This window comes from Otolemur garnettii, unplaced genomic scaffold, assembly GCF_000181295.1.
Source record: "Otolemur garnettii isolate 467f Iridium unplaced genomic scaffold, OtoGar3 scaffold00005, whole genome shotgun sequence".
NCBI classification, from domain to species: Eukaryota; Metazoa; Chordata; class Mammalia; order Primates; family Galagidae; genus Otolemur; species Otolemur garnettii.
The window spans coordinates 4,908,917-4,925,168 of record NW_003852400.1 but is presented as its reverse complement, the minus strand read 5'-3'; the positions used below and the strand labels follow the sequence as shown (position 1 = coordinate 4,925,168).

General features: G+C 38.0%; 1 protein-coding gene across 2 annotated transcripts in view; it reads right to left on the bottom strand.

The window, feature by feature from the left end:
* The window catches only part of RELN (reelin), a 479,973-nt gene that overhangs the window by 214,782 nt on the left and 248,939 nt on the right, over positions 1 to 16,252 (bottom strand). For both annotated transcript variants that reach the window (XM_003782608.3, XM_023518943.1), the window contains 2 exons: positions 5,904 to 6,000; positions 3,165 to 3,405 (listed from right to left, as the gene is read on the bottom strand). In XM_003782608.3, coding sequence (XP_003782656.1) covers positions 3,165 to 3,405; positions 5,904 to 6,000 — 338 coding nt within the window. The remainder of the gene's footprint in view (positions 1 to 3,164; positions 3,406 to 5,903; positions 6,001 to 16,252) is intronic.

Here is a 16,252-nt window from a genome sequence, read left to right as displayed (position 1 = left end):
GAATTTGCAGCAACATGGATAGAACTAGAGAACATTATGTTGAGTGAAATAAACCAAGCGCAGAAAGACAAATCTCTCATGTTCTCATTCATATGTGACAGCCAAATATTAAGACAACTGGTGTCTTGGAGACAGAGAGTAATGATGGTTCCCAGAGCTAGGAGAGGTAGCGGGGAGGTATAAATTTGGGATGGCTGGTGGCTGAAAAGTACAGTTAGATAGAATGAAGAGTATTTGGTAGTACAACAAAGTGACTATAATCAATATGTTAGGGCATACTTTAAAATAACTAAGGGTGGAATTAAAATGCTCCTCATGCACAAAAATGGTGAGTGCCTGAGGTGATAGATACTCCAATTACCCTGATTTGATTAATCTACATTGTCTTCTAGTATTCAAAACATCACATATACCCCACAAATGTATATAACTATTCGACACCCATAATAATTAAAAATAACAAATATAAAAATAAAATAGAAAAGATAAATAAAACATGTCTTGTGACCAATAGGAACACAGATATGCTTGTTAATTGGTTGTATTCAATTTTCACCTCAGAGGCAACCAAGTAAAAGAACGGTATTTGATAAGAAGTTGAATAAAGTTAAACATTTTTTTTATTTCTAGAACTCCAAAGCACTTCACAAAAGCAATTCTTTCATTCTCAGATGTTTCAAACAAAAAGCAAAAGGGTTGTCATGCAACCAAGTCAAAATGGAAAATTCTTCACTTGTGTTACTGCACTTATTTGAAGTTTTCAAAACAAAAAATGATTCTACCCAATAGCCAAGATAAAGATATAAGTCATTTCTACAATTATTTTTTTCTGTAGTATGTAGATCACTTGGCAAGTCGCAAATTGGTGACTGGTAAGCGTATGAGTAGCTGAGGGACCGCAACACAAATGCATATTCCACACAAACTTCTAATCTAATGAAAACTGCTGAAGCAAACTGTACTCCATGCATTTTTATCATGCGTGGTACCAAAGTACATGCATTGAGAAGCTGAATAGCTAATTAGATTAGTATAATGGCTTGAAAATGAGGCAGAAAGCGTATGCTTATGAGGTAAATGTTACTGGGAACAAATGATAAATGATCATCATGGGAAAAGGATGAGAATCCCAGGTCTCCTGAGTTTATGCATGTGCTTGAACAAGGACAGCAGAAATCCTTTTTAAATCAGGTGTCATGGGATATGACATAAGCCATTCCAACAAACATCCTTCTCTATGTTCACGTGAACGTGGAGTCTCTTTAAAGAAGCAATGGCTTTAGACTCTTCCTCAGAATAAAGTTTCGTAACGTTTATTGCTTATATTGGCCAAAGATGATGCCTGTTCCTCACGCCCATATGTTGGTGTAATTTCACTGTGAAGGAAAATGACCAGGGTTTGATTTGTTAAGCAAGAAGTCACTCATGTCAGGAGAGTTCCTGTGTTGAGGGTTTGATAAATAATTCGCAAAGTATTTTTCTGGTACTCGAATCATTAAAAGGAGGTGAGCACTTTAGATTTTTATTTTCTACCTGGTACTCTTCTGGTGATCAAATCCCCCTCCAGACCAGGATGTCTTGTACTTTCAAAAAGACTATTCAAACTGTGTTTGTACTTTATGTACATATAGTGGAAACTTGAGAGGGTCTTGCTAAGGGTCTAATAACATTTTTGTACTAAGTGCAATTTCTTCTTCCCTCCCTAGGTGGCCAAGCCCATAATTTCAATTACCATTCATAAAGTTGATAATTGCCAAATATGGTTCTTACTCTGATCTTCTGACCCATCCCTCTAACCTACCCCAAGATCATCAAAGGTCGACACGACCAAAATGAATTCACCAACTTCCCATGTGCAAGTTCCTCCTCCCAGCTGTCCTTTTTCAGTGACTGGCACTGCCATCCACCTGGCTGCCCAAAACTTCATCTTCCTGCTTCTTCTCAATTCTCTCTACTAAAAATCTCTGAAGTACATCCACATTTTCCCATCCTCTCTCGCCTAATTCTAGCCAATGTGGTCTCCACTGAACTCCTGTGATTGGCCCCCTATTTGGTCTCTCTGCATGTATTCTTCCTCCCTTCCCTTCAGTCCTCTATCTTCACAAGGATATTTCAAAATCAAAATTTATAGGCTCTTATTCAAGGCACTCCAGCAACTTCCTATCACCTGCAGGATAAAGTCTGGACTATACAACAGCTTGCCAGGTCTTCAAGACCTTGTCACTGGCCACATGTTTAGACTTCTCTATCACAAGTCACAACTTAAAATGTATTGGATGGCTACTTCAAACTTTGTCCAAGATTCTTCCTGTGCTCTCACCTTTCGGCCTGTCTTAGTTTGCACTGCTACATAGAATGCCATACACTTGGTGACTTAAAACAACAAACTTTTACTTCTTATAGTTCTGAAGACTGGGAAGTCCCAGACTAGAGTGCTGAAGATTCAGTGGCTGGTAAGGGCCCACCAGTCTTGTTCTCAGTGTGCTTGCTGGGATCTTTTTATAAGGCCACTTATCCCATTCATGACATTCATGAGGGCACTACCCTTATCCTTAATCACCCCCCACGGGCACCACCTCCCGATACCATTTTACTGGAGTTTTTTAGTATTTCAACATATTAATTTGGGGTTGAGGAACATAAAGAGCCAGCCTGAGAAACAGCCTTCACGTATGTAACTTCTAATTCTAGCAATACTATTCCTCCCACCTGGTCAACTCCGAATTACCCTAAGTCTCTGCCTGGATGGCCTTTCTGACCCCTCACGTCTGCACTGGCACTGTCTACTGTACTTCCTCAGCACTCCAGACTTTCCCAGCCAATCAGAACAATTAGGCTATTTTGTACTTGCATGTTGACATGTCTAACTCCCTCCCCACAAAACTGTCATCCACATGATGGAAAGAGGCATATCTACCTTTTTGTGGTTATATTCTCTGGGTTAAGCCCAGTACATGGCACAGTGGGTCTTCAAAAATACTTGTTAAATGAATAAATAAATGCTTTTAAACTAATGACTTTCCATCATCCTTAAAAGGCAGGGTAAGGTAAAGAATATTATCTATTCCTTTAATAGTGGTTTTGGTAAAATAGTTATTTTCATGTAGTTTAGTTTATTAAGCTTTAGGTTTTAGCAGGGAGAAGGAACAAGAGAGAACTCAAACCTTAACCGTAGCTCCTGGGAAGAAAAGCCAGTTGCCCGTGTCCACTGGGTCAAGACTGTCTTCCAGAACAATTTGTCTGTGAGCTGAATTGATGACCAGGATGTTATCTAAGGCCCAGCAGGCTTCATATACTTCGCCTACACGAAGGTTCTCCTGCTTCCACCGAAACTGGACATTCTCCCCTTTGGCATCTTCAGGAAGGTAGAGGATGTGGATGATTGTGCTGACGTTGGAAGGAGCTCTGGACACAGGGTAAGATGGGAGGTTCAACAAGGTCAACTTTTTCTTTCTTAGAGATGAACTTTGTTTCTTAAGATTATAGTTTCGTGAACTAAAAAATGTACCATTCATTATAGATTAAATGTTGGTGCTACTATAGCTCTTAAGTCTTTTAATATCTGTGGATTATTAAGATTTTTACATCCAGTGATAGCAGTTCAGATACTAATACCCTCAGGAGGTTTATATGTAACATAAGAGGGGAACGCAGTATATTCCAATAAGCCAGTAAAGGAAAAACTGAAGAGAAAATGGCACACAGTGTCCCGGCAGGTACAAAAAAATCAAATTATGCAGCACAGTGTTTTGCCCATGTAGACATGCAATATTAAAAAATTTTAGTTTAGTTGATAACAAGCAAAAAAGAGAGGAAAATAAAATCATGATCTTAATTTGGTTCTTACTTTGAAATTTTGTACCCATTGCAAGCCATTGTGCCATATGTTTAATCGTCAGCCTTTATGTAATAGTTACTGTATTTCTTGTAACCAGATATGTTTTCCTATTTACTCTACATGAAATGTGAGATTTGACATGAGAATGAAATGCTCTCATTAATAATTCTTTATAATTTCATGCAGATCAATCTTTAAACACATGAGATTATTTGACATGATTTTTAGACTACATCTGTTAGAATGGAGGCCCTTCTGCAATATAATAAAATATTTTTATTCAACATTTTCTTCTACCAAAGCAGAAACCTGCTAGAGTAAAAATGATTACCCTTGCCAAGATTAAAAGTGGTACTAAAATGCAAACTAGTGGTACCCTAGGCTTACTATAAATCAGTTTTGAACGGACTAGAGAAAAGCCATATTTTTCACTCACCAATGAAGCACATATATATCCGTAAAATTGTCAGCCTAGGTTATAGATGGTGTACCTTACCTTTGGGGGTAATCAATTCCCTTTTCTTTTAAAATAATTCATGATGACTATGCTTTTAGTTTCAAAATGAATTTAAATTGATGAAGAGAATAGATTTTGGTTTTAAGTCGTGATTAGAAACACTTTTACTCTGGTCACCAATGGTAGGGAAAATTTGGATTAATGGGTATGATGGTCTGGTAGACGGTATAAAATTGAAAGCTCCATTTAGTGAAAAAATAAATGGAATCAACAGAACATGATCTTTCTATGTTGTAACTAAATGTGCAGTTTCATTACTTGTCATATCAAAAGTATGTAGCTGTTTTCTTGCAAGAAATATGTATTATGATTTACTTGAACTATCATATTTATAGCAAGAGAAAACGATGGCGATATGGGCCAATTTTTCAATATTTATGCTGTCTTGATTAAAGCCATTTATATAAATAAATTTTGATAGTCACACATTCTCATAACTACTAGAAATGAAAAAGAATAGCAAAATGTTGTGTTATATAATTGGCACAGCATGTTAGAACTCAGCTTATACCAGGTGCCCATAAATTATATTTTGTCCTATACAAAGGGAGATAGTTCATTAAAATCCATGAGTTAGAAACACTTCTGTTTCTGGTTAGACTAGCGAGCTTAGGCTTGTGAAGTTTTTCTTTCTTTTTTTATTTAATACTACTACCATAGAAACTTTGGATAAATTGGTTTAATATTATACTAAGAGTCTAATATTTATTCTGCCACCCTAAAGTAAAACAGCTTGTGGAAGAAAGAAAACTGTGACAAAACTGATAAAAAAAACATTCTACTTAAGTTATGCTAATTTAAGAACTACCCCAATCATAATAATCGCTTCCTAAATGTTCAAGGTATTTTTTCCTTTAAATATCTTATACTTGAAATCAGACATCCAATTTGAATTTTATTTCTCATGTAAACTCTACAGAAGTGGTCAAGAGAATTTGAGTTTGGGTAGTTTAATCAAACATTTTTAACATGAGTAAGTTTCTTTTTCCTCAAGCATACTGCTTCACTTTCTTACTGAGAATTTTTTTTAAATAAAGAAAACGTACCATAGGCTTAAAAGTCTTATCACAATTACGATGAAAGAATTTTAGAAGTGAAAGTTCAAAGAGAAGTGATGGAACTAGAGATTAGATGTCCAAGACCCAAGAGCTCTTAACCCAGTATCACGACAGACTGGAAGGAATGTAGGTGGTCATCTTATGTATTCCCAGGCCTATACCCGGGCCGGAGTCAGATCACCTAGAGCAATATGTAATAATGCTACTTTGTGGAGGATACTCTCAGAAAGGTTAGGATCCCAAATGTACTTCTGCCAAAAACAGTTGAACAAGTGCTACTGACGATGGGAAGTTCTGAACAGAAAATGGCACTTTTAACATTATCTTCTTCTCAAGGAGGTCAGAACATGTGCATCCACGTCATTCAACACATTAACAACCAGAATACTTTTAACCCTGAAGAAAAAGTCAGTGGTAGAAAAATGGCACGTGGAGAAGTAGAAATCCAACTATGTCAGAATCTATGAAAATACTTTAAATTATAACCAACCTAATTTTCTCCAGCTGAATCCAGTCCGCAGAATTATTCTTCGTATAGGACACAATGATGCTGGGGTCTGAGTAACTAAAGCGACATGAACCTGACCCTGTAAGTGACAATAACAATAAATTTCAAAGTTAAAAAGCAGTGAAATTATGTATTATCTCTCCTGATAAATATTTTAGGTAATTTAACAACTACTTAGATATTTATCTGATAATTTCCCCATTCTTCTTACTGCGCAGAAATTTCCTGTTGATCTGCTCTAACAAGTATCATTTGCCAAATAATCTTAGGAGCCACAAAAGAAAGTTTAAAAAAGGTAAACTGCAGATTTCTTTGGAGACACATCAACTACTAAATTAAACTGTAAAATGAACACTTAGTGCTATGCTGAAAAATATCTAAGTATTATAGAATGGACTGCTAAGGCCATTCTGGTTCTCACAAGTTAAGAACCAATTATTAGTTATTACATTAAATGGTACGTAAGTCATGAAACTGAGCAATACAAACCCCATTCTCTTTCTGTGTATGTGTATGTACATGATGAAATGATTTGCAAGGAACTAACACATTGTAAAGATGCAAAAAGTAGATGAATGGGAACTATTACGGACGTGATAGCTATTACTCTGCTACAGCCCAACATGAGACGTTAAGATGCTCAGTTGTTTGCCATCTTTCAACAATTCCTCGATCCCTTCAGGAGATGTTAAGATAGATGTTGGGGCCCATTGTGTAGATTTGATGAGCATTTCTCCTTCTTACTTTTAATATTGAAAATATGAGAAAGTTTAAAAAGACAAAGTTTGAAAATTGATAAGGCTTTGTTTGTATATGTTCAATGAATTCATCTAATAAAACATGGTATGACTACAATTTCAAAGATCTCAGAATACCCAACACAACTACGAAATATTTGCTGAAAGTTTATTGTAACTGACGTGGCAGTATTTTTCATACAACATTAAAAGCAAATGAACCAAAAGAAAAAGAAATAGGGCAATTTTCGTTTAACTTTCATCCATCTGCCAGAGGAGCCTCAGTGGCAGCAAATGGCATCTGTTGATGGTTTTACATTTGTAGTGCTCAGGGGTTCCAAGCTTTAATCAGACTCATTTATTTTATTTCAGCAGTGTTTAGTGCAAAACCAGTTAGTCTGCAATTGCCAACGCTGGCAATGTACTAAAAGGCCAAACAGCAGTTTTCCCAGATTTATTCTCACAGCCAAAATGTAGGTGAAAAAGCATGAAAGAAGTATTCAAAGGAAAGCTACCCAGCAACCCCGATCTCAAATGGAAATCCACCTTATGCATTTAATCATCGCTAAATTCTACCTTTCAAGAGCAGCTGCTTAAAATAAATATCAAACTGTGAGGCTGGAAACGGAGACCGGCAGGATTATGTGGGACAAACTTCAACACAAACAAGAATGAGGTCTGGCAGAGAATCTGTTATGTCAAGGGAAAGTTGAAATTAGCCTCAAGAATTTAAATGCTGCTTATGTGCTTCCTTTATGTCTTATACATCCTGAGTACTTAAAAGCAAATGAAAAAGGAAAGGATAGAACACAAATGATAACCACAAAATGTTCTTTACAGAATGCAATTTCTTACCAATTGTTTATAAGCAAAGAATAGAGAAGGAAAAGTACCACAAATGAAAATAAAAATGTGTCCAAATCTAGCCTTGAGGACAGACATGACTCCTGTCTATTTTCTTATTTTAGCCTCTCAGTGTTATGAGATTACATCTTTTATGTACCTATAAACCCAAAAGGCACTTGGTAGATGACTCACTGTCCTCAGCTATTTAGTCATTGTGTTTTCCACATATAAAATATCAGTGTTTTGTGAATCCATCTGCTCCTCCACATTTGTCAGGGGCCTCACCAGACCTTGCAACAGTGAGAACTCAGTCTCCCTGTCTCACTCAGCCTCTCCTGTCCTCATCCAGCTACAGCATGGTCTGTGCTCTTTCTACAAGTGATTCGAACCGTGTTATCTCCCAGTTCAGCATCTTTACACAATTCCTCAATCCTTCAGGAGAAAGCTGTACTTCCACCCTCAGTGAGGTGAAGGTGCACAGTTCCTAGAGATGGAGCATGTACCCCGAGAAGCAGCACTAGCCTAGACACTCTGTGAGTCATCGCATCCCTCCAGGTATGCCTTACCGAGTGAGAAGTAGGCAGGTGCCACCTGTAACAGCCACCTCTTCGTTTCCTCTCTTAAATCAAAGATATGTAATTGCCAAAGCCGAAATTTAAAAGCAGGAAGCAAAGACAATCCCAAAAGTTAAATGCAAAATATCCTCTTATTTGCCTGTCCGTTTTCCCTTCTTCAGATCGCTTCAAATGTAATCGCTGTCTGTAAAGTAGCAATTTTACAAGGATTTAGAGTTGCTGAATAAGGGAAGATTACTGAGAACCGTGGTTATCAGAGTATGTTCTGAGAGACTAAGTCTAAAAATTCTAACACTTTCTTTGGTTCTTACAGGCAAATGAGAACAGCCTGATACTTCCACTGTTACCTACAATAAGGGTAATAATTTATCAAGGATTTCTATAGTTTGACAGTCATAGATAAAATTAGTGAACTTCTAGAATGTACTGAGATCTCACACAGTGTAAGACACCTGGCTCCCATGTAGCACTGCACTCAAGATTACTGCCATGTCCACAGTCCGAGGGAGGACAGGATATTCTGTGTGAAAAATACCCGATCAGTATTATTTCCAGTTGGTTTAGATTGTCAAATCTTGATTTTAAATTGACAAATAAATTGATAAATGATAAAGGTAAGCCTCCATTCATTCATGAGTAACGGTCATTTACACTATTAGTGGTGGTTGAGTCAACCCGATAGTACATGATGATGGATATTTTCAGCTGCAATATTTCTGGCCTGTTACTGTCTTAGAGTTTGCCCTGTGGTTTAGGACATACATGTGCTGCAACGTACTAGCCATTTCTACACCTACTAAAGCAGGTGTCTGCATAATGCCCTGAAATGATCTTGCAACAAAACTTCATTTTTCACAGACAAAGTCCTGGTTTTTGTACCTATGAATCTGGGCTACTTTAATAACTTGCTTTCTATTATCAATTTAAGTATAAAACTACTGGGTTATTTTAAAATTTCTCAGCATTTTAATGTAAAGTCATTTATGTAAGTTAGTCCTTATTAGGATAACAATGCAGGGCACTTAATTAAGAAAAATGGAAACAGTCAGATTATAATGCCCTCATCTATTCATCCACACATTGACATGTACTATGTTCTCTATCCACCCATGCCTGTGTTTTCCACCTTCCTCCTGTTACAGTAGATGAAATGCTTCTGTTATAATCAAAGGTTAACCTTTCACAGCGTCCAGATCCCATCTCCCACAATGTCTTTTTTTTTTTTTTTTTTTTTGTGCAGTTTTTGGCCGGGCCTGGTTTGAACCTGCCACCTCCAGTATATGGGGCCAACGCCCTACTCCTTTAAGCCACAGGCGCTGCCCCTCCCACAACATCTTAAGATTTCTCCTCTTATTCTCCTAAATCATCAGTTTCTCTCAATGAATTTCCTGGACAACTCCCAACACTGTACAAACATCACACAACTTGCTACACAAAGCATTTTCCATCTTAACAAACAAACAAAAAAACCTTTCTTGATGTCGGATCGCCACCTGCCCTCCCCCTGTCTGTTTCTGTTCCCCTTTATGAAGGGGTTGGTTGTCCAGTGATTTCCCCCACTTTCTCCTAAACTAGGCTCTTTCCCTGACTCCATTTGGGCTCCTGCTCTCTAGCCCTCCTTCAAAATTGCTCTTGGCTAGTCCCCGGGTCACTGGGGAGCCCATGTTGCCAAATCAAGAGATCACTCTTCCAAATTTGGGTTACTTGACCTCTCAGCAGGAGTTGTCCTGGCTCATCTGGTATTTCCTAGATGTTTTCTTCTTCCAACTACCACCACCTTCTTGGTTCTTCCCCTGCTTCCCTGGCCACTGCTTGTTAGTCTCTGTTGCTGCCCTCTTCCTCTTGATCTCAAATTGTTTTTATAAAACTTAATTTAATTGACAAATAATTGCATAGATTTACGAAGTACCAGAAGATGAGATGATATGGGTATGCGCTACAGAATGATCAAATCAGGCTAGTCAGCATATCCATCACCTCTCATAGTTTTTTCCTTGTGTTTAGGACATTTAAAATCTATTCTTTTAGCAATTTTGAGACAATTCATTATTATTAGGTGCAGTCACTATGCTGTGCAATAAATCACTAGAACTTCTTCCTCCGAAGTGGAACTTGGTGCCCTTTAACCAACAGCTCCCTTGCCCATCCATCTTCCCACCCCCGCCTCTGGTAACCACTGTTCTACTCTCTGCTTGACTCAAATTGTTTCAATGTCATTCTCCTTTCTTACCAACATTGCCCCTTTGGTGGTCTTATCCACTTTCAAGGCTTTAAATAACATATATGATAGATAATATTCAGGTTTCTATCTCTTATGAGATTCACAGATCCAACTGCTACTGACCATCTTTGAAGGACATCTCATCCGTGACAAGTCAGAATTAGAAGTATTAGTTTTCCACCAATCAAATATTTTGTTGTATCTTTTCATTTCAAATGATACTACTACAGGTATAAGTAAACAAACAAAAAAACCCTAATGTGCCTTTATATTTAGGAAGAAATCTAATAAAATTGTAATCTTAGAGGAAAAAATGTGTCTAATGTGTAATGTTAGAGATTAATGAGAAAATCTTTGATAGTATGCACATCTTACAATGTATAGATAGCCTTAAACAGATCATATTTAATTTTTCTCACATGTGGAAAGTAGGCATGATAATGAATTCAGTGCTTGTTAGCAATACGGATAAATCTATATAATTTTGTACTTTATTTTTCCGAGTGAAATTTCCTCTGACATAACGTATCTTCCAGAGGGGCAGTATGAATAGGGGTGAGGAGCGTGGATAGAGGAGGCAGGCTGCTAGGGTTGCAATCCTCAGCCGTGTGATCTTGGACACTTAACTCCTTCTGTGTCCCAGTTTCCACAATTATAAAATGTGAATACCAACAGCAACTTCTTCATAGAACTGTTGTGAAGATTAAGGAGTGAGCACATGAAAAGTGTCTGGAAAACTGTTTGTGATGCATGCTGTTTCATACATTTTAGATATGACTCAACATTTCTAATTTCACTTTATAAATTCACTTTATACTAGAAAAAGAAAGAAACGCCCTAACGGTGTTTGTTCATGAGCTAAATATTAAACACAATTACTTCTTATCGAATAACTTAATTACATTTTTCCCTATAGTTTCTTTTCCTTCGGGCTGCCGCTCAGAGGGAGTGAAAACAGACCCAAATGAGTAACCCACCTGTTTGGTAGCACCATTGGTAAATGTGTTAGTGAGGAAGAAGAGTGTCCTTATAAAAAAAGATGCTCTGAGAGTAGGATAATCAGGACAAAGAAACACATTTCATAAGGCGGATTCACAATTGCTACAGTAGATCGTGCAGTTTCTAGCATCCACAGAAAACGGAAAATCTGATTAGCTAGAATTTTAATAGCCCCCATCAAGAAAAAAAATTCTGGTAACTCAAGAGAACAATCATAGGTGTTAGGGGACAGGTAGAGACTACTAAAGGCATTTCCGCTTTTCAAGTAAGGAAACTGAGGTACAGAGGTTAACAAATTCACACCAGGTCACACCTACTGACAGTGGGCTTCAGAATTGGCCAGATCAGCACCCAGGCTTTCAATCACTTCATTATACTGTTTCTGGTGACCAAGGCACCCTTCCTTCTATTTTTGTTTCTTATTTCTTGACATTTTCTTTTCATGCTTGCCTCCGCCCACCAGGATGTCAAAAGATTTTGTTTCACAAACGCTGCCTGTCCTAAGTGCCCTGAGAGTGGCTTCACTCAGAAGAGGAGCTCAATGAAAACTCTGAATGAATGAATGCAGTAAAGCCTTTCTTAGACTTAGGGTCTAAGTAGGGAGTCTTTGGAAATACAATAAAACTATTAAATTATTACTGGCTCTTCCTTAGCACCTCTTTTCAGCAGGTGAGGGAGATGAGATGATTTCCAGCTTCTGTTCAATAGCACAGACACTGAGGCTCTTCTGGGAAGAGACAAAGGAACAGCATGTTCCCATCTCTCCGGCTGGCACTAAGGACTGTTTGGGTAACAACATCACATATTCTGCTGATGCTGCATTTCTGTTCCTCTAATATCTTTCCTGGGTGACAAAATATACTGCAAGTATAAATTAAATACAACTGGGTAATAAGAAATGGAAACTTCTTACAGGGGCTGCCTTAACTACAACAGACAACATAGTAACCATGTTTTCAGACAAAGTACATTCCTGGTTAACTTTCATTCTTGCCACTCTGTTCTAGGCCTCAGCATCACAGTGGTGAGACATTTAAGAAATCGTGAAGTGAGACAATACTTTACAAATGAGTTGCTAGGGGTCCGGATAGGCTTCACCAATTATCCAAGGTTGTGTGGGGAGTTCAAGTGGCAGAGAGAGGCCTCTATGGCCTGACTCCCAACTCAGTGCTCTTTCCCTCTGCCTGTTTATAACTGCAGTAAAAGTTGTCAGGAGACATGAGTTATGAAGTCAGGGACATACGCTGTAGAAAACTCCAAGTATATATATATCATGGCTTAAAATGTCTATATTGAATACAAATATTATTTCTGCATGATTACTTATTGAGAATCAGAACACTAACTGCAGCAGGATATAGAAATACTCAGGGTTCCTACACAGGTCAGAGCAAAAGCAAGAGAACATTAAATCAAGGGAAGGTGATAGGATGTAACTGGAATTTGAAAGAAAAAGTTGAGGCAACCTACAGGAGGGTGTGAAAGAAGTAGGAAGTGGGAATAAGTTTATCATCAGAAGGGAAATGTGTGTATCAATGCAATGTGTGTAAATGTAATGCTGAATTCGGATGTCTGGTACAGACAGAAGAGGATTCACCATGAGGCTGACGAAGTTGAAAAGCCCCATGGACCTCATAGGATGTGCATGTCCAGGGCCTGGGGAAAACCTCTGGCAGTGAACCCACATGACCCTGGTTTATAACACTTGCAATTGGATAAGACCCTGTCTCCATTCTGAATGACTCTGCCCTTGTCAAGTTCCACCCCGCCATGTCAGGTGGTGTTGGGGTGGCCATGGCTTCTTTTTGTATTCAGCTGAGTTGCATATACATTCATTTGGGGTTAGTGTGATATGGTTATGTAGTTCGCTTCTATTTTGTAGTTTAGTCATTCTCAACATAAAAAGAGCTTCCAGGAACTCCAACCTCCCACTCTACTGACTCACTCAGCATCATGGCTCAAGGACAATGATGACACTGTTTAATGAGTGATGTCAATTCAGAGAGTAGTTATGGTTAGTCACTGCACAAAGAAAGTTAAAATGCCCAGAAATAGAAATAAGATAGACATTTTCCCCAATTTAATAATGATTCTAAGAATCTAAATGACATTATCAGTAAGGAGTTGTGAAGGTAAAATATTAGACATAAAAAGCAAACTCTGATCCACCAAGCAAGAGGTAGAATTATCTATTCTCTCTAGAAAAACTACAAAATTGTTGTCATATGAAGAGGCAATTTAAGAGTATACAGCAAAAAAAAAAGATGTAAAGGGAAAGTTTTATAGGGCATTTTTGGCAGTTTAAAATGTTATATTTCTTGATTTTTGTGATGTTTGTGGTGTTATCAGCTTCTGAAAATTTGTAATTTGTTATGGTTTCTTTTCTCATTCTGAATAAGTATTCACACTTGTTCCTAATTTTGAAAGTGTGACTTTGTTTTTATTTTTCCTTAGATCCCAGCCCTCATGCAAATTGTGTAAACTTCAAAGGTAGAGCCACAAAACGCGGACGCTGCACAGAGTGCCCACATGCTGCTCGCGTGCTCCGGAACCTCACGGCTGTCTCAGCTGGCAGGCCCCAGAGCACACAGATCCAGATGCAAAGCTCGTTGTCCTCTCCGCTTAGCATGGTGCAACCAAGCAATAAGTGTATTGAACAACAGGATAACAATAAAGAAAAAAAGGACAGTTTATGGTTTTTGACATTTTTTTCTTTTCTTTTACTTAAGGCAGACTTGGTTCAATTAAAATATTCATATAAGGCAATGAACCACATTGTAACAAGATTGGAATTGATGAAATGACTTTTTGCGTAACTGTTTGCACAAGAAACATGCCACTCCTCTCTGACTATATTGGACACGAACCTGACTGGATCCTGTTTCGATTCTCATGGATCTTGGGGAATCAACAAAAGCCGGAGAGAACCTGTAACTTCCCAAACTTGCTTACTGGTGCGCCTCTGTGCCGTGCCAGCTGGGAGAATCCTAAAGAGCTGTTAGTGTTGCTAATCTCAAGAATATACAAGCACAGGGACAAGTAGCAATTATGTGGTAATCACATGAAATCCACATTAAGTACATCAAAAACCTGTTCATCGTGCAATACACTGTTTACCATAACACACACGTCCAGAGGAGACTGCAAATATGCTCTAGGTCCAGCAACTTTCCAAAGTTTACAAATAAATGCCATCCTTTCTTCCCAGTCTTTTGGGGTAGTTGTTGGTAGAAAAACAAACAACTTAAAGAATAGCCTGATTTGACTGAAAATCAAGACCACTTAAAGATGAAAATATAGTAACTTCTATTGAAAAGTAAAGAGTTCCTTCCTTTCTTGGAATAATAACCATACATGTCCATAATCCTTTCAGGTTAGATGAATTCTAGAAATCAAAGAACTTAATTTATAGATTTCAAAAAGGTAATACGGGGCAGATGCCATATATTAGGCAACATCCTTAGAAAAGTCTGGGCTATGATCTCTATGATCAAAAACATTCATATATCTGCAATCAAAGGCATAAAAATTCACATGAGTAGAAATAAAGATTATAAAGAGCTCTACATTGCACACTGTACCCATAATTGCATTAATGTATACAGCTATGATTTAATAAATAAATAAGTGGCTTTACATCATTTCCAGTCAGGTCTCACTGCCAAACGAATTCGGGTCACGTCAGGCTATGCTGCTACATAATTTTTTTTTTTAAATTGGCATGTGGTTTTCCCAAGTGTTTTGTAAAAAGAAATGACAGATTTGGGATTGTGAGCCTGTATCTCCAAGAGTCCCTTCATTTCTTTTTAGTTTTACAGTAGAAGAGAAAAAAAATCAATTGGTGTTTCGTCTCTTGAGGCCTGAGTGGTGTTTTGTTTTGTTTTGTTTGTTTGTTTGGTAAGGCCATTCTGCACCAATCCCAGGACTTTCCAAAGCAAATCAGAGCAGAACACTATAGAAGGAGCTACTGTCCTCTCGGGGATTGGTAGTAGTTGCTGGGAGCAGGCTCTTGTCCCAAGGCTCTGCTTTAAAAATGAGCTGCCTTTTCAAATGCAGCACAGGGCCACAGGAGGAGGAGAGAATTGATCTCACAGAATTTATAGATGGGGAAAACACTGCCAGAAATCATGCCTCTGGAAAGCACAGTGGGGCCCATAAACACTAAAGGCTAGAAGAGTGTCTGGACAGAACTCTGGTGAGGATTCTCGCAGCGTGAGTGCTGCCACTGCCATCACTCAAAACTCAGGGCTCAGAGACAGGCAGGGCTCCGGGAGCTGCATGTAAACAACAGCATTTGATAGAGAAAGATCATAAAGGTAGGGAATGGATGCAATCTGGCTACTTAGCACACTCCACTACAAACTGGAACAAATCTTAGCAGGGTCAATGTATCCTTTCATCTTTTCCAGAGAGATGAATGGAGGACAGAACCACTAACTCAAGGTTGTAGTGAGTACAAAGAGACAAATGGGGACCTTTAGAGAGCTTTTAAAAGGCTAGACACTGTCCCTCCCAAAGGATATTACATGTTACTCCAGGCAGGGCTTTTAAGAAAGAGACTTGCCTCATTCTACATGGAAATGCAAAAAAATGAGATGACCAACACGAAAATATTGGTATAACACACAGGTCTGGCAATTATCTATCCCTTTTTTAAAGGGGAATGATTTTTTGAGGCCAATACTGTGCATTGGAAGAAAATAGTCTCACTCTACTCAAAGGCTTCAAGAAACACAGTAAAAGCTTATTTGCTACTTTGTAATTCTTCCTCAAAATAATTCTGCTCAAATAGACACTTATTATCCAGGTTATCAATAGTTTGATAGCTCTACAAACTTCTCTCCAAATATTTTATTGGAGGTGGCTCATGTTTATTCTTCCAGTAACAATAATGTGGAACAATGATAGTTTCACACTTAGGTTTTAATTTCCTTCTTCACTGTCAGGAAAATC